Raw genomic sequence first — 21,109 nt, 5'->3', positions numbered from 1 at the left:
AGGTGGACATACCAAAGAGAGCTTTCACGTCGAGGTATGGCCACTATGTGACAGCTTTGATGAGGAAAGAGAACTGGTTTCGTTGGGATGAGAGTTGGGAGACGGCGTTCCAAACATTAAAGAAGCGTTTGACCACAGCTCCTATCTTAGCATTGCCTGAAGGGATCGAGAACTTTGAGGTTTATACAGATGCCTCAAAGAATGGGTTGGGATGTGTGTTGATGCAGAGCGGGAAGGTGATTGCCTATGCTTCTAGGCAATTGAAGCCTTATGAGGAGAACTATCCTACACATGATCTAGAGTTGGGTGCAGTGGTGTTTGCTCTTAATATTTGGAGACATTACCTTTATGGGGCGACCTTTAATGTATTTTCGGATCACAAGAGTCTCAAGTACATCTTCACTCAAAAGGAGTTGAACATGAGACAGAGGAGGTGGATGGAGCTGATTGGCGATTATGACATGGATATTATCTACCATGAAGGGAAAGCCAATGTTGTTCTAGATGCTTTGAGTAGGAAGAGTGTCATTCTTTATGTACAGCTCTATCTTTGATGAGGTTGAGAGATGAGGTGGGGAGGTTTGGGATACATATGATGCAGAGAGGGGATGCCATGGGAGATTAGACAGTGCAGCCTGATCTTTATGACGATATTCGAGGAAAACAGGCGTTGGATCCTAAGATAGTTGAGTGGAGAGCTGGAGTAGAGAAAGGGACAGTGTCTCGATTCTCTATTCATACAGATGGTAGTTTGAGGTTTCATGGTAGGTGGTGTGTCCCTAATGATGAGGAGCTGAAAAAGATAATCATGACAGAGGCACATTGTACACGTATTCGATACATCCAGTGGTGACAAGTCACAAGGATTTAAAGAACACGTTCTGGTGGCCTGGGATGAAGAAATAAACAGCTGAGTTTGTGGCCCGTTGTTTGACATGCCACAGAGTTAAAGGGGAACAGCGACGACCACAAGTTAAGATTCGGTCTTTAGAGGTACCTTAGTGGAAGTGGGAATCCATTTCTATGGATTTTATCGTGGATTTGCCAAAGAGTCAACAAGGTAACAATATGATATGGGTAATAGTAGATCGACTGACTAAGTCAGCTCACTTTGTGCCAATGAAAGATACATGGACTAAGGCACAATTAGCTATGGCTTATCGGAAGAATGTGCTAAAGCTACATGGAGTCCCTAAGAACATAGTATCTGACAGAGATGCGAGATTTATCTCAAGGTTTTGGAAAGAGTTGGAGGAATCTTTGGGAACAACTTTGAAGATGAGTACGGCATTTCATCCTGCGCGGCAGCACGGTCGGGATGGGAGAATGATCAAGACTCTTGAGGATATGTTGCGAGCTTGTGTGATGGACTTTGGTGGTAGCTGGGAACAGAGGTTAGATTTGATAGAGTTTTCTTAGAACAACAGCTATCACACTAGTATTGGTATGGCACCGTTCGAGGCCTTATATGGGAGGAGATGTAAGAGTCCGATTTGTTGGGACGATGTGTCTTTGAGGCAAATGGTTCTAGGACCAGAGATGGTACATGAGATGGTTGAGCAGATTAAGATGATAAGGGAAAGGATGAGAGCGGCTCAGGATAGGCAAAAGAGTTACGCAGATCTACATCGCCGGGATATAGAGTTTTAGGTTGGGGTTAAGGTTTTTCTGAAAGTGTCTCCTATGCGTGGGGTTATGAGATTTGGGAAGAAAGGCAAGCTGAGTCAGAAATTCATAGGGCCTTATGATATCTTAGAGCGGGTTGGAGAGGTTGCATATCGTTTGGCTTTGCCAGCTGCGTTAGGGAGGGTGCATAATGTGTTTCATGTATCTCAGCTGCGGAAGTATGTGAGTGATCCATCACATGTGTTAGAGGCAGAGATCTTAGAGCTAGATGAGTCTTTTTCAAACCTTGAGGTGCCTAAGCAGATTCTTGACCGGAAGGTTAGGAAGACTAGGAGTGGTGAGACAGTTTTGCTTAAGATCCTTTGGTCTAATCACGAGACTGAGGAAGCTACATGGGAGGCAGAGGAGGCTATGAGAGAGCGTTACCCTTTCCTTTTTGATCAGGTATGTATGGTTACGGGGACGTATCCTTGTTTCTTTTAGGGAGGTAGGAGATGATCGCGAAGAGTTTTTAAGAGCTTTTTGTACCTTTTTATGTTGTGTCGGTACGTTTTTTGTGGTTGAGTCAGGTTGAGTTTGGGTTAGTAACATGTTTCATGTTGAGTTTTGTTTTGGTTGTTGAGTCAGGAGTGTAGTAGTGTGTGTCTTTGTTTTGTTGTGGTTTGAACTTCGGGGACGAAGTTCTTTTTAAGGAGGGAAGATTGTAATACTACGGTTTTATGAGTCTCTGGGTACTCTATCGAGTGGGCCTTACTCTGTCGAGTATGGTGTTTTACGATTTAAAACAGTTTCTGACCTGTTGGGTACTCGATCGAGTAACCTCGATACTCGATTGAGTAGGCGGCACTCGATCGAGTATGTCAGCTACTCGATCGAGTAGCCGGTTTTCGGGGGGATGATTTGTCGGGTTTTGTTAATAATGCGATTTAATATATAATCACTTCCGTCACTTTCTTAATACACTTTTTCAAACCTAATTACTTTCAAAAGAGAAAACAATCTACGTTCTTCGCATCAATCGCATTATTGGCAAATCCCGGAGCTTGGAAGGTCGGAATTCGTCTTTCTTTATACCTTTGTAATCCTTGCGTCGAGGGTAAGATCTACATACTATTTTTATGGTATTTCGTCAAAGTTAGTTAAACCCTAATTTGGGGATTTAGGGGTTTTGTTGTATTTATTGTTTGGTAGTAATTGTATGATTGTATGCTAGGAGGAGGATTCGTAGAAGAGGCCTTTTGATAACAGCTAATGAGATCGTCTGACTGTGTTGCTTTCCAGGTAAGGTTCCCTACTCAGTATTAGTCCCATAATATGTTGGTGGTGATTTGTGTTTGTTGATTGTTATCATACAAGTATTGTGACGGTTGTTGGTGTTGATTGCTGTTTAGTAGTTGTGATTGTTGTATCTGTCTGTGTTCTTCGAAGCGCGTCCTTGGCTGAGTGGAGTCACTTGCGGGAGTGGCTTCACGCCCATTATTCGCCTTCTGTGGAACCCGCCACATAAGGGATGTGCACATTACGGAATTTGGGTTTATCGCTCAACGGAGATGAGCGGGGATTAGGTGGGAACGGCTGCTGTCCCCCACTGGCAGCTTGGAGTGACCTGTTGCGATGGGCACTCTGGCAGGGCTACACACTTTTGTGTGTAGTCAGTATTGTGGAGTTGGGAATGGAGTTCGGAGTATATCTGTGACGATTGAGCTGTGTTGTTTGTTGTGTTGTTGGATTATATAAATTGTGTGATTAGTACTGACCCCGTTTATTGTTTTAAAAACTGTGGTGATCCATTCGGGGATGGTGAGCAGTTGTTGAGCAGGTATGAGTCGAGTTACATGGGATAGCTGTGATGTGCCATTTTCAGATGATAGAGTCTTCCGCTGTAGTCTGAGTAGTTTATTAAACATTTCATTTAGTAGAGCAGACAGTTGGTTCTGAGAACATGTAACCGTATATTGGTATTTGGTTTTAGATTATAATCTTTCACTTAACTTTATACTATTTAAATATTGTTTCGTTATTTTCTTATGATTATCACGTCATGCATTGTCTAACTACTCCTAAGGCTCTCAATCTTATAAGAGAAGTTGAAAAGGTAGAGAATCATGCTAGGTTGTTAATCAAGCATTTGATCAAACATAACATGTGCACTAGTTGAAACCACGACATTCAATCAATAATATAGACTCGTTAAGCATGGATTCTACCCTATAATCATCCCCTAATTGCCCCCCATAAACCCTAGCTAAAAGACTACGCACTACTCATCATGATTCGCATGTTAATAATGGCGTCATACATTATAACAAACGAAAACATGATAATCAAAGCAAGGTAATTAATAAAAGATTAAGGGAAGATTAAGGGAATATATCACAACTTAAGTAGATGAACAAAATAAGGAAGAACAAAGAAAAACTCCTTGATTAGATAAAGAATTGTCATCTTCTTCAAGATTAAGCCAAGAAATCATCAATTACAAGTGTAGATCTAAGACAAATTAAGAAAAAGATTAACTAGGTTTTTAGTGCTAATTCATTAACTAGGGTTTTTAGTGCTTATTCTAGTCTAAAGTGTTGTATCTTCAACTAATTACAAGAGGCTTTTTATATTAAATAGAAGTTTAGGGTTAACTAAGGGCTTAAATGTAGTATAAGCCTATTAAAATAATCCATCTCCTTGAAAGACTCCAGAGCAGCTTGTGGGGATTGGGTCTGGAATGGTCATCACTAACCATGAACTCGTGAGACTTGCTATGGAGCTCTCTCGAGCTGAGTCTGAGCTCGCTCGAGCTAGGCAGGGACTCGCTCGAGTTCAGACTGAGCTTGAGCTGGGCAGGGACTCGCTCGAGTTCACTTGGTCTTCCTCTACCTTGGTTCTTGATGCCCCATAATCCGTGTGGACTGGTCTTGGCTCGTGGGGATTGCCCTTCATTGCCTAGAAACTTAACTTATTGATCTACAGGTCTTTAGCTTTAGTCTCCGCATGTCGCTTGGTCGTTAGATGCTTCCATTTAGCTCCAAAATGCTCTATTAATGCTAGGCTAGTCAGGGGAGTAAAAGTGCGTAAATATTGACCACATCAAATATGCCCAAACTAAACCTTTACTCGTCCCGACTAAAGAGGTGACTAATGTTAAGACCTATTTAACTAATCCTAATAGCATATTCGATATAAGATAATTAGCGGGACTCACTCCGCCCCGTAAACTCACAACAAGGCGCCTATGAGGTAAGATGCCTTCTTGCAAGGCAAATGGGGTCTTGCCAAAATAGCGATACATCCAACATTAAGCACTTAATAAAGCGATAGATGCATATACAAAAATATACTACTTTCCTCATGTAAGTGGCCAAGTTTGGGATAGAAGAGTCAAATGTAGGAATTACCATCTCGGGGTCTTAACAAGGTGTTAACTCCATAAAGCTAGCTCAAGCAATCATGTGTGACAACAAGAGGTCCCAAAGAAACAAATTCTAGGTGGGAAAAGAGGAAAACAACGCTAGACTCTAAAGGCTAACATGACCACCACAAGATTCGACTCAATACCAAACCTTTGACCATAGAAGACCTGGACTATGGACTCTAACGGTTTCGCTCATCGCTCATTGAAAGATCGGGTGATTTATGTGCAAAAAAAGTAACCCAAATCACTTTCCTACTACGACCTGCGAGGTATGCCCGCATTCTAATGTGGTACTTCATCCTACAATCGCAAGAGAAATGTAAATGCAATGCATATATTAAAGAGGCAAGCGGGTTGTATTGGGGCTTAGGACTGGGTAAGAAGGGATTGGCACAAGTGCCGATTTGGGTATATGGAGCTAAAATCGAGTAGTTTCCACTACCTAACCACTTACTTAATCCAAAAATAGAAATGAGCTTTTCTCAAAATGATGAAATGATCACCTTTAAAAAAATATAAACATTTCAAAACCAAACTCAACTGTACAAAAAGCACCAGAGCTGTTATTAGCAACACCTTTTTCTTCTCTCTTAATGATGTGCAAGCGATGTTGCTCAAGGCTTTTTCTAAAAAAAAAATTCAAATAGTTTCTTTTTTTTTCTTTTTTTTTTTTGTAAAGAATAAATATATTAATCAAATCAACCAGTACATCACAAATTTTTTCCATGCCAACAGAGCCTATACATCAAAGAATAAGAAAAATCAAATTACATAAGTATAGTACTAATCCATGCAGCATCAGTTCTCAGAAGAGCGCCATGATTTCTTGCCTGGAATCTTTGCTTCCTTGAGAACTTGGTTAACCAGATGATTAGGACGAGGAATATGGTGATGAATCCTTGCAGTATTTCTTGCTCTCCAGATGGTGTAGACAACTCCCACATGATAAGCGCATACAAGCTTCCTTTTAAGGCTACTTCCACCTTTAGCTGCTGTTTTAGTAAGTCCATAGAGCGTTTACTTAACTCACAAGCATATAAAAGATAGGGATGGGACTCATGAGCAACACCACACAAAACACAAGTAATATGTGAACTACCACCCATCCTATATATCTTGTCCTTAGTCATTAGCCTCCTATGCATAACTGCCCAGTAGATGAAAGAGGTTTTTGGGATGTTCAAAGTGTTCCAATAGATTGCACAATTAATATCAGAACTACTACCCATCCTATATATCATTGTATGTGCAATCTTTTTCCAAGACCAGCTATAGTTATTAGGAGGAGTGTAGCTAGTCCAACCCATGCCTTTCATATACACATGGTTCACCCATCCCACCAAACGATGATCCTTCTTAGATGCAATCCACGAAAAGTATTTACCAAGGAGAGCTTTGTTCCAAGTTTTTGAGGCCTTCATACCCAACCCTCCTTCATCTTTAGGAAAACAGTAGTTGATCCAGCTAACATTAGGGGCTCTCATGTACGAATCCTTGCCCCTCAGAGATAACTGCGAGAAAGAGCATCAATCTTAATCATAATGCCATTAGGAATAAGAAATATGGATGACCAGTAAGAGTTTATACCAGTGAGAACAGAGTTAACAACAGTGAGTCTTCCAGCATATGATAAATGTCTAGCAGCCTAGGATCTGATTTTTGCAGTCATCTTATCAACCAATTTCATACCTTCATTTTTTGTATGTGTTTTTAGCTAAAATAGGTATTTAAAGGGAAGGGAACCCTTTCTAAACCCATAAACCTGCAGAATATTATCAACAATGCCCCGAGTTACCCATTAAAATAAATATCAGACTTCTGTTTATTCAAACACGGGCTAAAAGATGCAGAAAATGGGCAAATGCTCTGAGAAACCACATTATAGACTGGGCATCCCCTTTTGAGAAAAGTAAAAGATCATCAGCAAAGCGGAGGTGGTTTAATTTCAAGGAAAAGCATAGGGGATGAAACTTGAAATCGGGTTGTTGCCCCACAATAGTAAGTATCCTAGAAAGGTATTCCATACAAAGGGTCAACAGAACAGGGGATAGAGGGTCCCTCTGCCTTAGTCCTCATTTACTATGGAAAAAACAATAGGAGGATCCATTAATTTCAAAGGAATAAGATGTAGTAGTGACACAAGTCATCGACATTTGGGTGAACTTTTTAGGGAAATGTAAAGCATCCAATATTTGAGCTAAAAAATCCCATTCCACAGAGTCATAAGCATTTTTGAGACCAATTTTAATGAGACATCTAGGGGAGGCGTATTTCCTATTATATAGTCTCACTATGTCTTGGCAAATAAGAATATTTTCAACAATATTCCTGCCTTTCACAAACCCACGTTGCCTTTCACAAACCCACGTTGGCTAGGGCTCACAATCTTAGGCAAGACATCCCTCAATCTAGAACAAAGAATCTTAGTAATACACTTGGAAAAGTTATGACAACAAGCTATTGGCCTAAACCCCATAACACTGCCAGGGTTAGCAATCTTAGGAATAAGGGTGATTCTAGTGCAATTAACTTGTTTGAGGAGCCTACCAGATTGAAAAAATTCGAGCACAACATCACACACATTCTACCCCACCAAGTCCCAGGAATCTTTGAAGAACTGGCTAGTATAGCATCTGGCCCAGGAGATTTAGTAGCAAGAATGGAAAATATACATTGCTTGATCTCATCAGATGTGACAGGTCTCATCAGATCAGAAGCAAGTTTATCAGTAATCAGATTACCCCTTTTAACAGTAGGTAGATGGATTTTCTATACAGTGTTACTGCTCCCAAGGAGCACTATATTGTAATTTAAGAAAGCTTTTTCAATAGCATCAGGTTCCAGTTAAACCAAGCCCTTCATATCAGTAATATGTAAAATTTTATTATGAATGTTCTTAGCCTTGATCTTACTGTTGTAAAAGTTAGTGTTTTAATCACCTCTTTTCAACCATTCAGCTTTAGCTTTCTGTTTCAAGAAACCGGGCTGAGCTTTGTGAAGAAGAAAATATGATTAGGCAGCCTCCTTCTCAGCCTCAAGAATGTTAGTATCATTAGGATGTTGATGCATTTGAGTTTGGAGATCATCTAAAAGGATTTTAGCCACTTGAGCTGCTTTTTCAATGTCAGGAAATCTATTCTTGTTTAATTCCTTCAAAGGTTTCTTGAGGTTCTGTAACTTACTTACCACCTGAAACATTTTGATTCCACTAATGTTCTTACTCCATTCACGCTGCACAATAGGAAGGAAACTAGGGTCTATCCCCCACATATTGAAGTATATAAAGGATGATTTCATAAATGACCAAACCTTCCTTTTATAACAGATGCAGGGAAAGTGATCAAAGAGGCCCTCATTCATAAAATAAGTATAACTATCAGGATATAAGCTCAACTACTCCCTATTCACCAGGACCCTATCAAGTCTTGAAAAAAACCTAGTAGAAGGATCCTGTTTGTTATTCCAAGTGAAGACAGAACCTTTTGCCTGAATATAAATAACATCATTGTAATCCACATATTGCCAAAAGTCCACAAGTTCATTCCATTGAACATCCCTCCCCAGTTTCTCATTAAAGTTAAGAAGAGCATTAAAATCACCACAGCTGCACCAAGGGATGGAACATATATCTTTAAGATGCTTCGGAGTAGCCCAAAGACTTTTCCTTTCTACCTCAGAATTAAAACCATACACTACAGTGTACCAAAAACTATAACGAGTACTAATTTCAGAAACAGCCACTATAATTTGTTGATCAGATGTAGAAACTTAACATGAAACAACTGAGGAGAGCAAATAATCCATACTCTTCCCTTAGGATGATGATTGTTATTATTAACCCCATACCAATGATGTCCTAAATTATAAAGAATATTCTGAAAGTCTTGGACCTTAACCTTAGTTTCTGCTAAACCAAAAAGCCCTACTTTATTGTTATGCGCAAAAAATTTAATATCTAATTGTTTATTAGGGTTGTTCATACCTCTCACATTCCAATAGCCTATATTATCCATTATCACTAGTCTGAAGTAGAGCATCTGTTCCCCCTTTCATTGCTGGACTAGGTAAGCCCCCACTCATTGCTGGACTAAGTATAGCCTTATTCAAATCTGGACTCAACCTGCCAGTCGATCTTGTTGAACTAATAGAACCTCGAGTCTTATCTAGGCTTATCCTGTCTGTTGCTTTAGGACTAGTGGAGCCACCATTCTTATATGGACTAGGATTATCAGAAATTAAAGTAGTAATACCCAGTTCTCCAGATGTAGATACCCTAGTATTATGCTCATGTCTTGTGATCTGAATGATGGGACTAGCAGGAACCAAGACCCTAAAATTATGACAAAATGGTCCTCCAAATGGTGGATCAGCAATAGGATCAGACACAGGAGCCAGAGGAGCCTTGCCTTTATCCAGGACAGGTTTAGACCTTATAACAGGCCGCCAAACCTTTGTCTGTTTAGGGACAGGAGCAGGATTAGTCTTCCTGCACTCCTTCTTAGCATGCCCAATCCCCTTGCATAAAGTACAAACAATAGTTTTCCACTCATATTCAATCCTAACCTGAACTTCAAAAGGAGGAATACCCCCAATCTCACTGATCGATTTAGATGTTTTCGCGTCAGCAGACCAAGGACCAACCTTCTCCGTACCAGTAGAATTCTCCATGATAACAGTATTGTCAAGCTTCAAACTAGGAATATTGCTAAAAGAGAGTCTTGTTCTTGCCCGAGACTTAATTTTCTGTTTTTTTTTTTTTTCAATTTTCTATTTGCACATTCTTTTTCTTCTTTTCTAGTTTGTTTTTCATTGATTTTTATTCAAAACCTCTTTATTACACAAAATATATCCAAACAAGCTTGATATAAACTTTTAAGCTTAAATACCCAAAGAATGAGGTTCCAACCCATCTACAAAAAAAGATTACGACTACAACTAACTCGATTAGGAGAGTTGATTTTGGGATGTAATTGATTGTGTCGGTTAATCAAAGGAATAGACTTAGGCTCAAATGGGTTCACAAAAATGGGACCTAGACTAAAGAGATAAACAAAAGCTTTATGGCTATCTAAGGTTCATTATCCTGCATTTTTATTGCCTCTAAAAATATGTGCAAACATTTCTACGGTATTAAGGAACAAGCGCCACACTTATGTGTTTTGACATGACATACCACGTAAGGAGACCTACTCACAAATCCTAAACGGGCTGGTTTGATGGGCCAGCCAAATGGAGGCTCTATCCTTACATTTGAGTAGTTTTGTCGATCCTAAAATAAGTCTCGGGTCTCGCAGAGTTTCATAAGGTAGTCAAAGCTTGGGTGCTAAGCATGTCTTCCCGGGTATAAACACCTTAACAAGGTGTTGTCACTAGATGAAAGCTATCAATTGGGAGAAGACACGGTCAAAACAATTTTCATCATTGACAACACTTTATTCCACTATAGACTCTTTACAAAAGTGTTGCAATTTTTGGGTTTTTCAGTTTCTCAAAAGCAATAAATGTGCCGTGGTTGAAAACTAAGCATATATACAACTTATGTGAATGCAACTAACTATGTGATATGTAAACAAATGCAAATTCCTAAAAGCACATAAGCCCATAAACCGCAACAAAATTCTTACCACATCCTCCTTGACATACAAGTCCATCTACCTCTTGTAAACAATGAGAAGAAATGGAAGGGAATAAGGCTAAGACAATCATACCAAGCGGTCTTCATGTTCCCTTATGTTATGCCTCGAATGAGGCGTTGTACCTTGTGAAAAGAGAACAAAACCACACATATATATAATTCTACACTACTAAAGTAAAGATCGTGTTTTTGGGTTTTTAAATTTTTAGGGATTTTTCAAAAATTTCAGATTTTTATAAGTTTTTGAATGTGAATTCCCATCCCGACACTTATTTTGGACATTGTTCTCAATGTACAAGATATGAGTAGGAAATGTAAAGTAAAGACATGTTTTTGTATTTTTAAAGGATTATTTAATGGTTATACTCCAAACCATTATGGTGCTTTTCAAATACTTCAAACTTTATTTTAACAATCAATATACCCAACTTTTATACTCCTCATCTTCTAACAAAATTGGCCATTTGTTAACCTATAACAACAGGTAAAAGTAGCGTGTGTCCCACTTTCTCCTAACTTCTTTCATCTTCCTCCTCGCTTTCAACATTAACCCTTGATGAAACCCTGCTCCATCTCCTCATAAAGCAAAGATCTTAATCCTCTTCATTTTTTCAGTCTAATAAGTACCCAGATAACATCTCAACTTTTGACACTTTTCAGGGAGAATTACAACTCTTCCACCTTCATAATTCAAGGTCCGACCATGCGTTCATTGGTGCTTTGCCTGTGTTTTAATATAAAGAAATTGTGGGCCCAAAAGAACCATTTGATTGTGTTGTATGTTTGTGTGAATTCAGAAACATGGTTGTTGCCCAATTCAACTTGCCCTCTTTATAAGGGTGCCCTTTACGCCCCGAGACTTGCTTTTGAATACCCGATGGTAGTTATGGAGGAATACTTAGTCAAAATAAAAAGCCTTTTGAGATTGAGATTACCGATCTCCACTTTCAATAGATTAATGACATTGTTCTTCTTCTCCATCTCAACATCTCTTCCTTTTCAGTAACTCCAATTTTGTCTCTTTTGTCATTGCTTCTTTTTGCTCCACCATTAGATTCGAAGAATCAATTGTTTGCTGGAGATCATTGATTTTTCCTGGCACTTTTATATTAAATTGGGAAATCTCATTCTCTTTTCTCAGATATTTCTCTATCTCCACTTGTTCAAAAATAGAAATCCCCAATTTCTTGAACATCTCTTGGGTTTGTTCTACCGTCTTCAGCTTCTATGTTAATGACTCAATCTCCTCATTCAATAATCAGACTTCAAAATCAATAAAAGAGGCAGAAATATGCGCAATAGATGAAATTAGTTGGGTACGTTTTGGTGTTTTGGAGAAGAAAAAGGTCAATGGCATCTTATTAAAACAGATGAGAATAGGAGAAGAAAGAGAAGAGTTAAAACAGGTAGTCTGTCCACCTTTTTTAGTAAAAGATGAGGAATGTAAAAGTTGGGTATATTGGTAGTTAAAATAAAGTGGAGTATTTTGAGAAGCATCTTAATAATTTAGAGTATTCCTATTAAATAACCCATTTTTAAAATATAGTTTTATTGAAAAATAAAGAACATGTTTTTGAATTTTCAATATTTGAAATGGAAAGACATGTTTTTGGGTTTTTAAATAGAGGAATTTGGAATACAAGTGATATATGCAATGCATGATATGAATGAAAGCATGTTTTCTATTGTTCGGAGAGCTAATTTAGATTAACTTTGGTTGCTTGTGTTCAAACTTTTCCAAACCGCTTACAACCCTATTACTAGTGTAAAAAGAGGGAAATTTGATCACAAAGCAATGCATGCAATGTGCAATATGATTGTCAATTCGGATTCTTGATGTGACTCTTATTCACGCACATTTAGTCCCCTAACTAGCCTAGTTCCTATACTTTTTAGTGTGTATTAGGGTCGTTTCTTGACTTTAGCTTCCTATTATGCATATTCTATGAGGTTTGATGTCCTTTGTAGAAGAGGAGCACTAACCTTGCCCAAACGGAGTGAAACGGAGCTAAATTGATAACATCCAACGACCAAGCATTGAAGAGGAGACAAATGCTAAAGGCCTTAGTTCAATAAATCAAGTTTTAGGGTAATGAAGGACAACCTCCATAACCCAAGAATCAATCTCCACAAGTTGTTGAGCAAGGATGACGAGAAGGGAGCCATTACAAGAGGAAATTGCTTGAAATCAAACTAAGACTTGCTTGTTTGGCTCTGAAAATATTCTAGATGAAACGGCGTCAAAAAATCAAGTGGTCTAGGTTTTTGAATCACTCCAATAGGAGTCCGGATGAGGAAATGACGTCCGTTTTCGAGCTCAAATAGACAAGCTAACCGCCAGGACGCCCGGGCTGAGCAGAGGTCGCCCAACCTGGGACCCAGGACGCCCAGGATGAGCCTAGGTCGCCCGATCTCAGAACTTTAGCAGATTCCGTACCTAAGAAATCGCTCGACCTCACCTCAATTCGCCCGACCTAAGACCCAGGACGCCCGACCCCACTCCAGGACGCCCAGATTCTCATACAGGGAAATTTTCTCAATCATGGAGTCGTGGGGCTCCTCCTAGGACTTGCAAGGATCTATTCGACACCTAAGCATATTATTACCTAATCTACCATTGCTTAACCTAATGTTTTACCACTATATATACTCCATTTGTAATAATAAAGAGATTAAGCATCCTTAGTTTACATTGAGCTCTCATTAGGAGTAGATTAGAATGATTAGCATTTATCTTTCCACAAACTACACATTAATCTTTCCTTAATTATTGTTCAAGATTTCTTAGTGGGTAATTGAAGACTATTAGGGTTTATTGAAGACTTGGCAACTCTTCATCATTCATCAAGTTTTCTATTATTCTTTGCTTATTACTTGGATCATCCTTAATTTGGTATAATCTCGTTTACCCTTTTACTTAATTAATTATTGATTTACTCATTCACCATGTTTAACCTTGTTAATATGATTGACACCCTTATTAGCATGTTTACCATGACCATGAGTGACTCACTCCTAGCTAGGGTTAATGGGAGATTACGGGACTTAAAACATAGGGGTAGATCCATACTTAATCTAATATGCTTTCATAAGATTGCTTGCTTGTTGTAGTTTCAACTTATGCACATGTTATGCTTGATAAATTTTGCTTGATTGACAATCTTGCATGAATCTCTTATCCATTAAACAAGACTTGTAAGATATAAACTAACTCAAGGCTTGTTAGACCATGCATATAGTTGAATAGGAAGAAACTAGGTTGACTTGTAGGTGTTGTACAGTCTTAACCGACTCGGCTCCGGGACCCAAATCTTCCTAGAAATTGTAAGACATAAACTAACTCGATTCCACTACAACAATAATTTGCTTACAACTATGTAATTATATTTGTATGAACTCCACCATGATTCCCCTAAAAACCCATGATTCCCTAGTATTGTTTATCGTTTGTTTACACCCTTGTTTCTATTTACTTGTCTTGTTTACATTTCCTTGTTGTAGCTTAGAACACAACTTCAAACCAAATCCATTGTGACACTAGCATAAATTGAGATAGATAGACTTAGAACCCAAAGCACACCGTCCCGTGGATCGACCTCGACTTAACCACTTACTAGTTATTTGTTGAGAATATAAATGTGTTTGATTGAGTGAACAACGACTCACTCATCAAAATGGCGCCGTTGCTGGGGACAGTTTTATGTGATTAAGTTCTTGTTTGTTTGTCAATTTTAATTTTGCTTTAACCTTGAGGAACTTGTTCCTCAAGGTCGTTCTTACCATTTCCTTGTAGTTACGTGTTTGTAGTTGTTTCCTTGTTTTAGAAATAATGATGGCACAAAGCTTCCAATAAGAAGGGTATGGACAAAGTGGAGCATATGGGTATAACCTGTATGAATGGAGAGGGTTTGTTGAGCAAGAAAACACACAACTACTCTACAAATTCTACAATGGAAAACCAAATTATCCCACAAACTTCTCACACCAAAGCGCCCACATCCAATATTCATAACAACTACCCTACCAAAATCCACTTTATAACCAATTCATAATGCCATTCTACAATCAACAACTACAACATAACCACCCTCCCAGCCACCCACAACAAGAAAATGAGCATGACTTTGACATAAAAGATGTGGTTCTCCAAATGCTAAGAGACCAACAAAATTTCTTCATGCAAATGCTAGAAGAGAGCCAACCTAGGGACAATGTTCTCAAAAACATTGTTACTTATGCTGAGGAGTTGGCAAATCAAATTGCCCAAATAGAAGCCACCCAAATGCTCAATGAAGAAGAAGGGGAATATAATGAGGGTGAAGAAGAATTTGGATGGCATTATGAAGCTACTCTTGTGAATCCCCCACCACCTCCAAAATCGATAAGCAATGACCACCCCATATTCCAACTTGTGCCCCACTTTACAAACCTACATTATGGATGTGAATATGGAGGTGTAACTTTAGAAGATGGGGAGTGCTTGATTGATTATGGACCAAGAGTTGATGATGAATTGGAATATGATGAAGTTGGAGGTGGAGAGCAATGATGAATGTGAGTTGGAGGCCAATTATGAGACAAGCACTTTGTCTACACTGTCTAATGTATCTAGCTCACACACTAGCTGCAACACCCCCATATCCATAGGAGCCTTAACTAGGCCTTCCTGAGCATATAAGGGCGTTACCATCTCGGTTGCCCGAGGAAAGTAATTATCAAACGTCAATAAAAGAACTATTAAGTTATATTACAAGCGGTTTAAACAACAAACGATGTAAAAGGTACAACTCGGAAGCTACTCGCTACTATAAACAAATCTCGTGAAGACTCATCCCCTTTGGACTCCGGCTATCCACGACATCAACACCGCTAAGACCGATTTGCTCACCATAAGGGATCACGGCGGACACATAACAAACAAACAACCACACAAGGTCGATGATCTTGAGACAAGATAAGACAATGGCAACTACAATCAACAACACAACAATGATATCAGACCCAACCGCAATCACAATAATCCAACCAAACTCATCATCGATCGTCCACTTTGGACCACCCACGCGATGGGGGACCGCAGCCGTTCCCACCTAAGCCCCGCTCATCGTACGAGCGATAACCCTGTCTATTAATGTGCACATCCCCTTCCGTGGCGGGTTCCACGAAGGGCGAAACTAGGGCGTGAAGTCACTCCCGCAAGTGACCCCACTCGGCCGAGAACGCATCTCGAGAACCATCAACAACCATCACAACCACAATCACAACACACACAATTACTATATCAAACAACCACAATACTACCACAACGACCGACACACTAGACCATCTACGAAACCGAGTAGGCGAACCTACCTTTAAGCAACCGCAATCAATCCACGCCGACGACAACATATCCAAATGACCAAGCAAAGCCTATAACCACCATATAAACATCAATTACTAACAAGCAAACCCTAACTATAGAGACAAAGGCACGGATGATGATTATGACATACCTATTAGGGAGAAACTCAGCAAAAGACCGCTACCCGACTCAAGAGACGCTCTCCTCAGGCACAAGAATCTTCAAAAGGCTTCCATGGAGGTTTTGAGGTGAAGGGAAGGAAAGAGGCGGCGAAGGATAGGAGGAAAGTGGCGGAAGTGATTTGCGGATTTAACAAAACGCGATACAAAACCCTCGGCGAAAACCGGCACTCGATCGAGTACCCAACCTACTCGATCGAGTGGCCCCCTACTCGATCGAGTACCCTAGCTACTCGATTGAGTAGCCTCTACTCTATCGAGTACCACTCTTAACACGCAGCTCAAACAGGTTTTGGCCTACTTTCCTAAGACTACTTCCGCTCCCAAGGTCGGTCAATGATAGTCAAAGGGTCCCTAAAAGGGCGGGTATTACAATCTTCCCCCTTAAAAAGAACTTCGTCCCCGAAGTTCACCTCACCCATCTCCCGCTCGAGACACGAGAACAACACGTCCTCACTCATCTTCCCGCTCAACCCATTACTCCTCGGAAACACCATTCTCCCCCATGTCATCATCATCACCGTCTATACTTATATCTAATGACTTTTACTACTATCATGCAAACACTATTACCGTTAACCGTTACTCTATATACCTATGAAACATCAAACTCGCCATGCGAATCACCACCTACGATCACCCGACATACGGTATTGACATACAGTATCGACTATCAAACTATCGATCTAGAACATGTCTCATATCAATTATCATATGGTACAACCAACGCCACCATGTTACTTGGCAACGTGATTCGAGTACGATTTATCACACTATAACTATTTTTTTTTCATGACCGTCTCTTGAAACATGCAACCCCTTCACTTTAAATAACTAAAGTAATTCGTTATATCTCAGAAATTTATATCTCAGAAATTTTTGTAATTAAAGCAAAACATAATACCAACAACATTATAAACAAGCAAAACATTATTCAAAAACGACCTTTTTATTTCGCGACATTACTCTTCCCCTCTAAAAGGAACTTCGTCCCCGAAGTTCACCACCCAAATATCAACGCGTATTACCTATTATTTGTATCTTAACATCAAAGGAAACCATACTATTTGTTGTGGACATTACTCGCTAACTACATACTCGTTAAATTAGAAATCGTGCTCAAGTCACCGGAACAACTAGTTACTGTTGACAACACACGTTAAAATGATATGCACAAATATAGGCAGAGTTACAATTCCGACAAATAAATCGTAATGGGGCGTATGCAATATTAAAGTAACAAGAAATTATGACCGCCTTACTAATTGTAACAAATATGCTTATAAAACTTCAATCATGACTTGTAACATATGAAATTAACGGTTCAAAGGTGTTACTACGTACTCACAACTACTTTAAACATTAAACTCGCAAATATAAAACAATTGAACATTTTTAATTTCCAAAAACCTTCTGTAACAGTGCTACTCGATCGAGTATGCAGCGATACTCGATCGAGTGCCATGCTACTCGATCGAGTGTCTTGGCACTCGATCGAGTAGCCCGAGATCAGAATGTTTCCTTTCTTCCTTTCCTGCAGCTACTCGATAGAGTGTGGGGTACTCTGTCGAGTACCTGCAGGTCAAGTACCTTACATAACCCGTCATAAACCAACATATATAAACCTGACTGTCACATAAATTGAGTCGGGATGATGCCCCGACTCTTAATTATCCTGCAAATGGTTAAGGTAGCAACTCCGGCCTTATGGCCTAACGATACAAGTTCATGAATAAAGTTTCAACTAAAACAACCGAAAGTCTAACCACGCTACCAACAACAACTACTACTAACAATCATGAACGAAGATAAAAACAAGGAGTATCACTCCTGCTGCTGCTGCTGCTCAAACATCACCTCATCATTACCACCACCACCTCCGGCCATGCCCGCACCTGACGAACCCACTCCCGCATCACCTCCTGCTCCTGCTCCCGGGCCCACGTACCATGGGGTCAAGCCACCGTAAGGGAAGGACTGAGGTGCCCCCCACGTCGACTGATCCACCCCGTAGGAATGGAAAACCCCTGTGTAGTCCCCGACTCCACTCCACCACACCGGATGCGGTCCCTCGGTCCCTATCCCCTGAGCGTAGACCATCTCGTGCATGTTCCGGAGTGTCAAGGTAGATGACACTCTCTCCGCCAGGTAACTGGATCGCGTCTCCGGGGTGTCGAGGTAAGGGTAGCATAGAAAAGACTGCTGCTGCTGCGGTGCTACTGGCTGTGGCCTAGTCTCCGAGGCCCTGTCTCTCACTCGACGGGGTCCCCTCACCACTCTAGGCCTCTCTGCCGCCTGAACTCCCGCATTCTCGCCCTTCGTCGGCTCCGGCATCTCCTCAAGGATGGTACCGTCGATGAGATAGGTCTGTAGCTGGCGGGGTCCGTCATCATCCTCCTCCTCCTCATCATCGGAGTCCACCGTCACTACTGTCGGCTCCAAGGGCTCCGTGAGTGGGAGGTGCTCAGGAGCTGGAATCTTCATCCAACTCATCCCATGCACCCTCCATGCTAGGCTGCCGTCAGCCAAGGTCCTCAACCATTTCAGGTCGAGATAGTATTCACGATCCATGGTAGGCATTGGGGTAGCTAGAGGCACGTACGCCGAAGAAGCCTCAAAGGAGGTTAGCTTTTCGACTAACCGAGTGGCAATAGCACCACAACTCGGTACCGGGGAAGAGGAAGAAGCCATCAAGGCAAGGGCAGCACAAACTATAGAAGGAGCATTAAAGACCACTTTCCTGGCCCGCTCCGGGTTGAGGTACGACATCAAAAGCAAAACCTCATGGTTATTCAATTTACTGATATCCTTTCGGTCATAGAGGAGGTTCGAGAGAGAACGGAGGAAGACCCTCAAGGTAATATGCTGAACATCATTAATCAGCATGTTGCTCGAGGTGGGAGCTTGTTTCCCAGTCAAGCAAGGCATTAGGCGGCAGACGCCGCACTCAAATCGGAATGTCGATAAAGGAGTCCTTGGGAGGCTTGGCCAACCCAAGGTGAGAGGCAAACAGGTCCATAGTCAAGAGAAAACTGGTATTCATCAATCTAAACTCGACAGTCTGACCCACTGGGTCGTAGTTAAAAGAGCTCATGAACTCCAAGGTAAGAAAAGGGTAAGTATGCTTCCTCAGCCTATACAAACCCGTAAAACCCAAGGTCTCGAATATGTGACGGACATCCGTCTCTATCTCCAACTCCTCTAATACACTGGTGTCTATACACTTTGTAGGTCTCAATTTGCGTTTTTGTAAGGCTACAAAACGCTCCCTTTGCTTGAAGTCAACAAAAACAACTGTAGGGTATTCGGGGACTGCGGGTACCACAGGCCCACTTCCTTCCCCTAACTCAGGTGGATTACCCCTCCCTCGTTTGCTTTGGCGGGTTCCAAGGTTCAGTCTCGGCATCTGCTTTAGGTATAAGGTCAAACAATTTGTATAAAACATGTAGGCATATACTTCATACAATTTGAGTTCTATATACTTAGCAAGTTCCCTAACTCATCAACCAGTTCAATATTTGAAACACATAAATCATGCCATTAAACTTAGATGCTCAGCTAGGTACACGCATTTCATTAATGGTTTCCTCAATTTTAACATGTAGTCTCAGTTTGTAGCCACTTATAAACCGCAACTATGAAAATTTGGCATGTGAACACATATTCTCAGCAATTCGAATATCCTAGCATGCTTCTAAAGGTCGTTCCATTTACATTGCTAATTACATGTTACTAATTCAAGAGAAAGAATAATTTATGGTATATCATCATCACTTTCATATTATGTTCAACAACTCAACTAGAATTTTCGACGGTCTTTACAAATTTGTGAAAATTTGGCATATATTCATCACTCATCGATTCTATTAGCATAATGAAGTTCAACTCATGCTTATACTGTCAATTACAACATCAATTTTTCAATTATAAATCCCGAATTTCCATTTAAGGCACTTTTAAGACGGAGTTTTAAGGCAACTTTCTAAGGGTAAAATCATCAAAATCTATCCTCCAACATGATATAAACAATACTTAAGGCTCAATTCTTCCATCTAATCATTGTAAAACAACCAAAAATCGATTTCAATTTTGGAAACCCTAGAAATTTCGGGTTCAATCTTTGCAATTTCTAATCTAATTTACAGCAATTAACCATCAACAAACATGGAAAGAAGGCATGTGAATCATGTTTCAACAATTAAAAGCACCAAATTGGTCATTATAATTGAAAATTTCAGATTGTTTTGCTTTCCTAGCACATTCAAAGCAATAAACCATGTACATTAGGAAGAATAGCATACCTTGATTGATGAACAAAGTGGAGAAACGAAATTAAGCTAAAAAATCAACCCCAAAGATTCAATACTAACCCAAGAGAATGAAAGGATTTGAGAGGGAATAAGGAATTTGAGAGTGATTTAGGTGTAGGTGTGTCGAAATATAGAGGAATAAGAGGAAGAAATAGAAAGATGAAGGGTTTTAAGAAAACCCGTAGGAATTACTGCACAGTAACCTACTCGATCGAGTGCCTGGGGTACTCGATCGAGTACCACCCTACTCGATCGAGTAGGAGCTAAATCATCGAGTAACTGCAGGAATTTTCCCACATCCCGACATCATAGCTTCCTAATTAGATCGAGTGAGGTCTACTCGGTCAAGTAAGCACTCGCACTCGGTCGAGTATAGTTACGTACTCGATCATAAGTACAAAGTAACTTGAAGTTTCTGCAAAAAACAACACCGCGCGTCGATTCCAACTAAGTTCGAATTCGCACTCATTATCAAGTTCATTCACGCATTACTATTACTAACCAAGCCTACCATATTGCCAAACAAATGAAGTTTATTCCACGTACACTACACCCATTACCCTACTCGGTTTACCTGCTACCGAACCTTCCGTAAACATAATCACGTCA

At 40.2% G+C, this 21,109-nt stretch overlaps 1 protein-coding gene across 1 annotated transcript; it reads right to left on the bottom strand.

The window, feature by feature from the left end:
- Window positions 1-5,580: 5,580 nt before the first annotated feature.
- On the bottom strand, window positions 5,581-9,605 carry LOC141626932 (uncharacterized). The gene is made up of 2 exons (XM_074440499.1): window positions 6,620-9,605; window positions 5,581-6,543 (listed from the first exon to the last, which is right to left on the bottom strand). The coding sequence occupies exons 1-2, from the start codon at window positions 6,656-6,658 to the stop codon at window positions 5,800-5,802; spliced, it is 783 nt and encodes a 260-aa protein (XP_074296600.1). The 5' UTR covers window positions 6,659-9,605; the 3' UTR covers window positions 5,581-5,799.
- Between the last annotated feature and the right edge of the window lie 11,504 nt (window positions 9,606-21,109).

This window comes from Silene latifolia, chromosome Y (genome assembly GCF_048544455.1).
Source record: "Silene latifolia isolate original U9 population chromosome Y, ASM4854445v1, whole genome shotgun sequence".
Classification (NCBI taxonomy): domain Eukaryota; kingdom Viridiplantae; phylum Streptophyta; class Magnoliopsida; order Caryophyllales; family Caryophyllaceae; genus Silene; species Silene latifolia.
The sequence above is the reverse complement of the archived record's forward strand: the minus strand, read 5'-3'. Positions and strand labels throughout refer to the sequence as shown.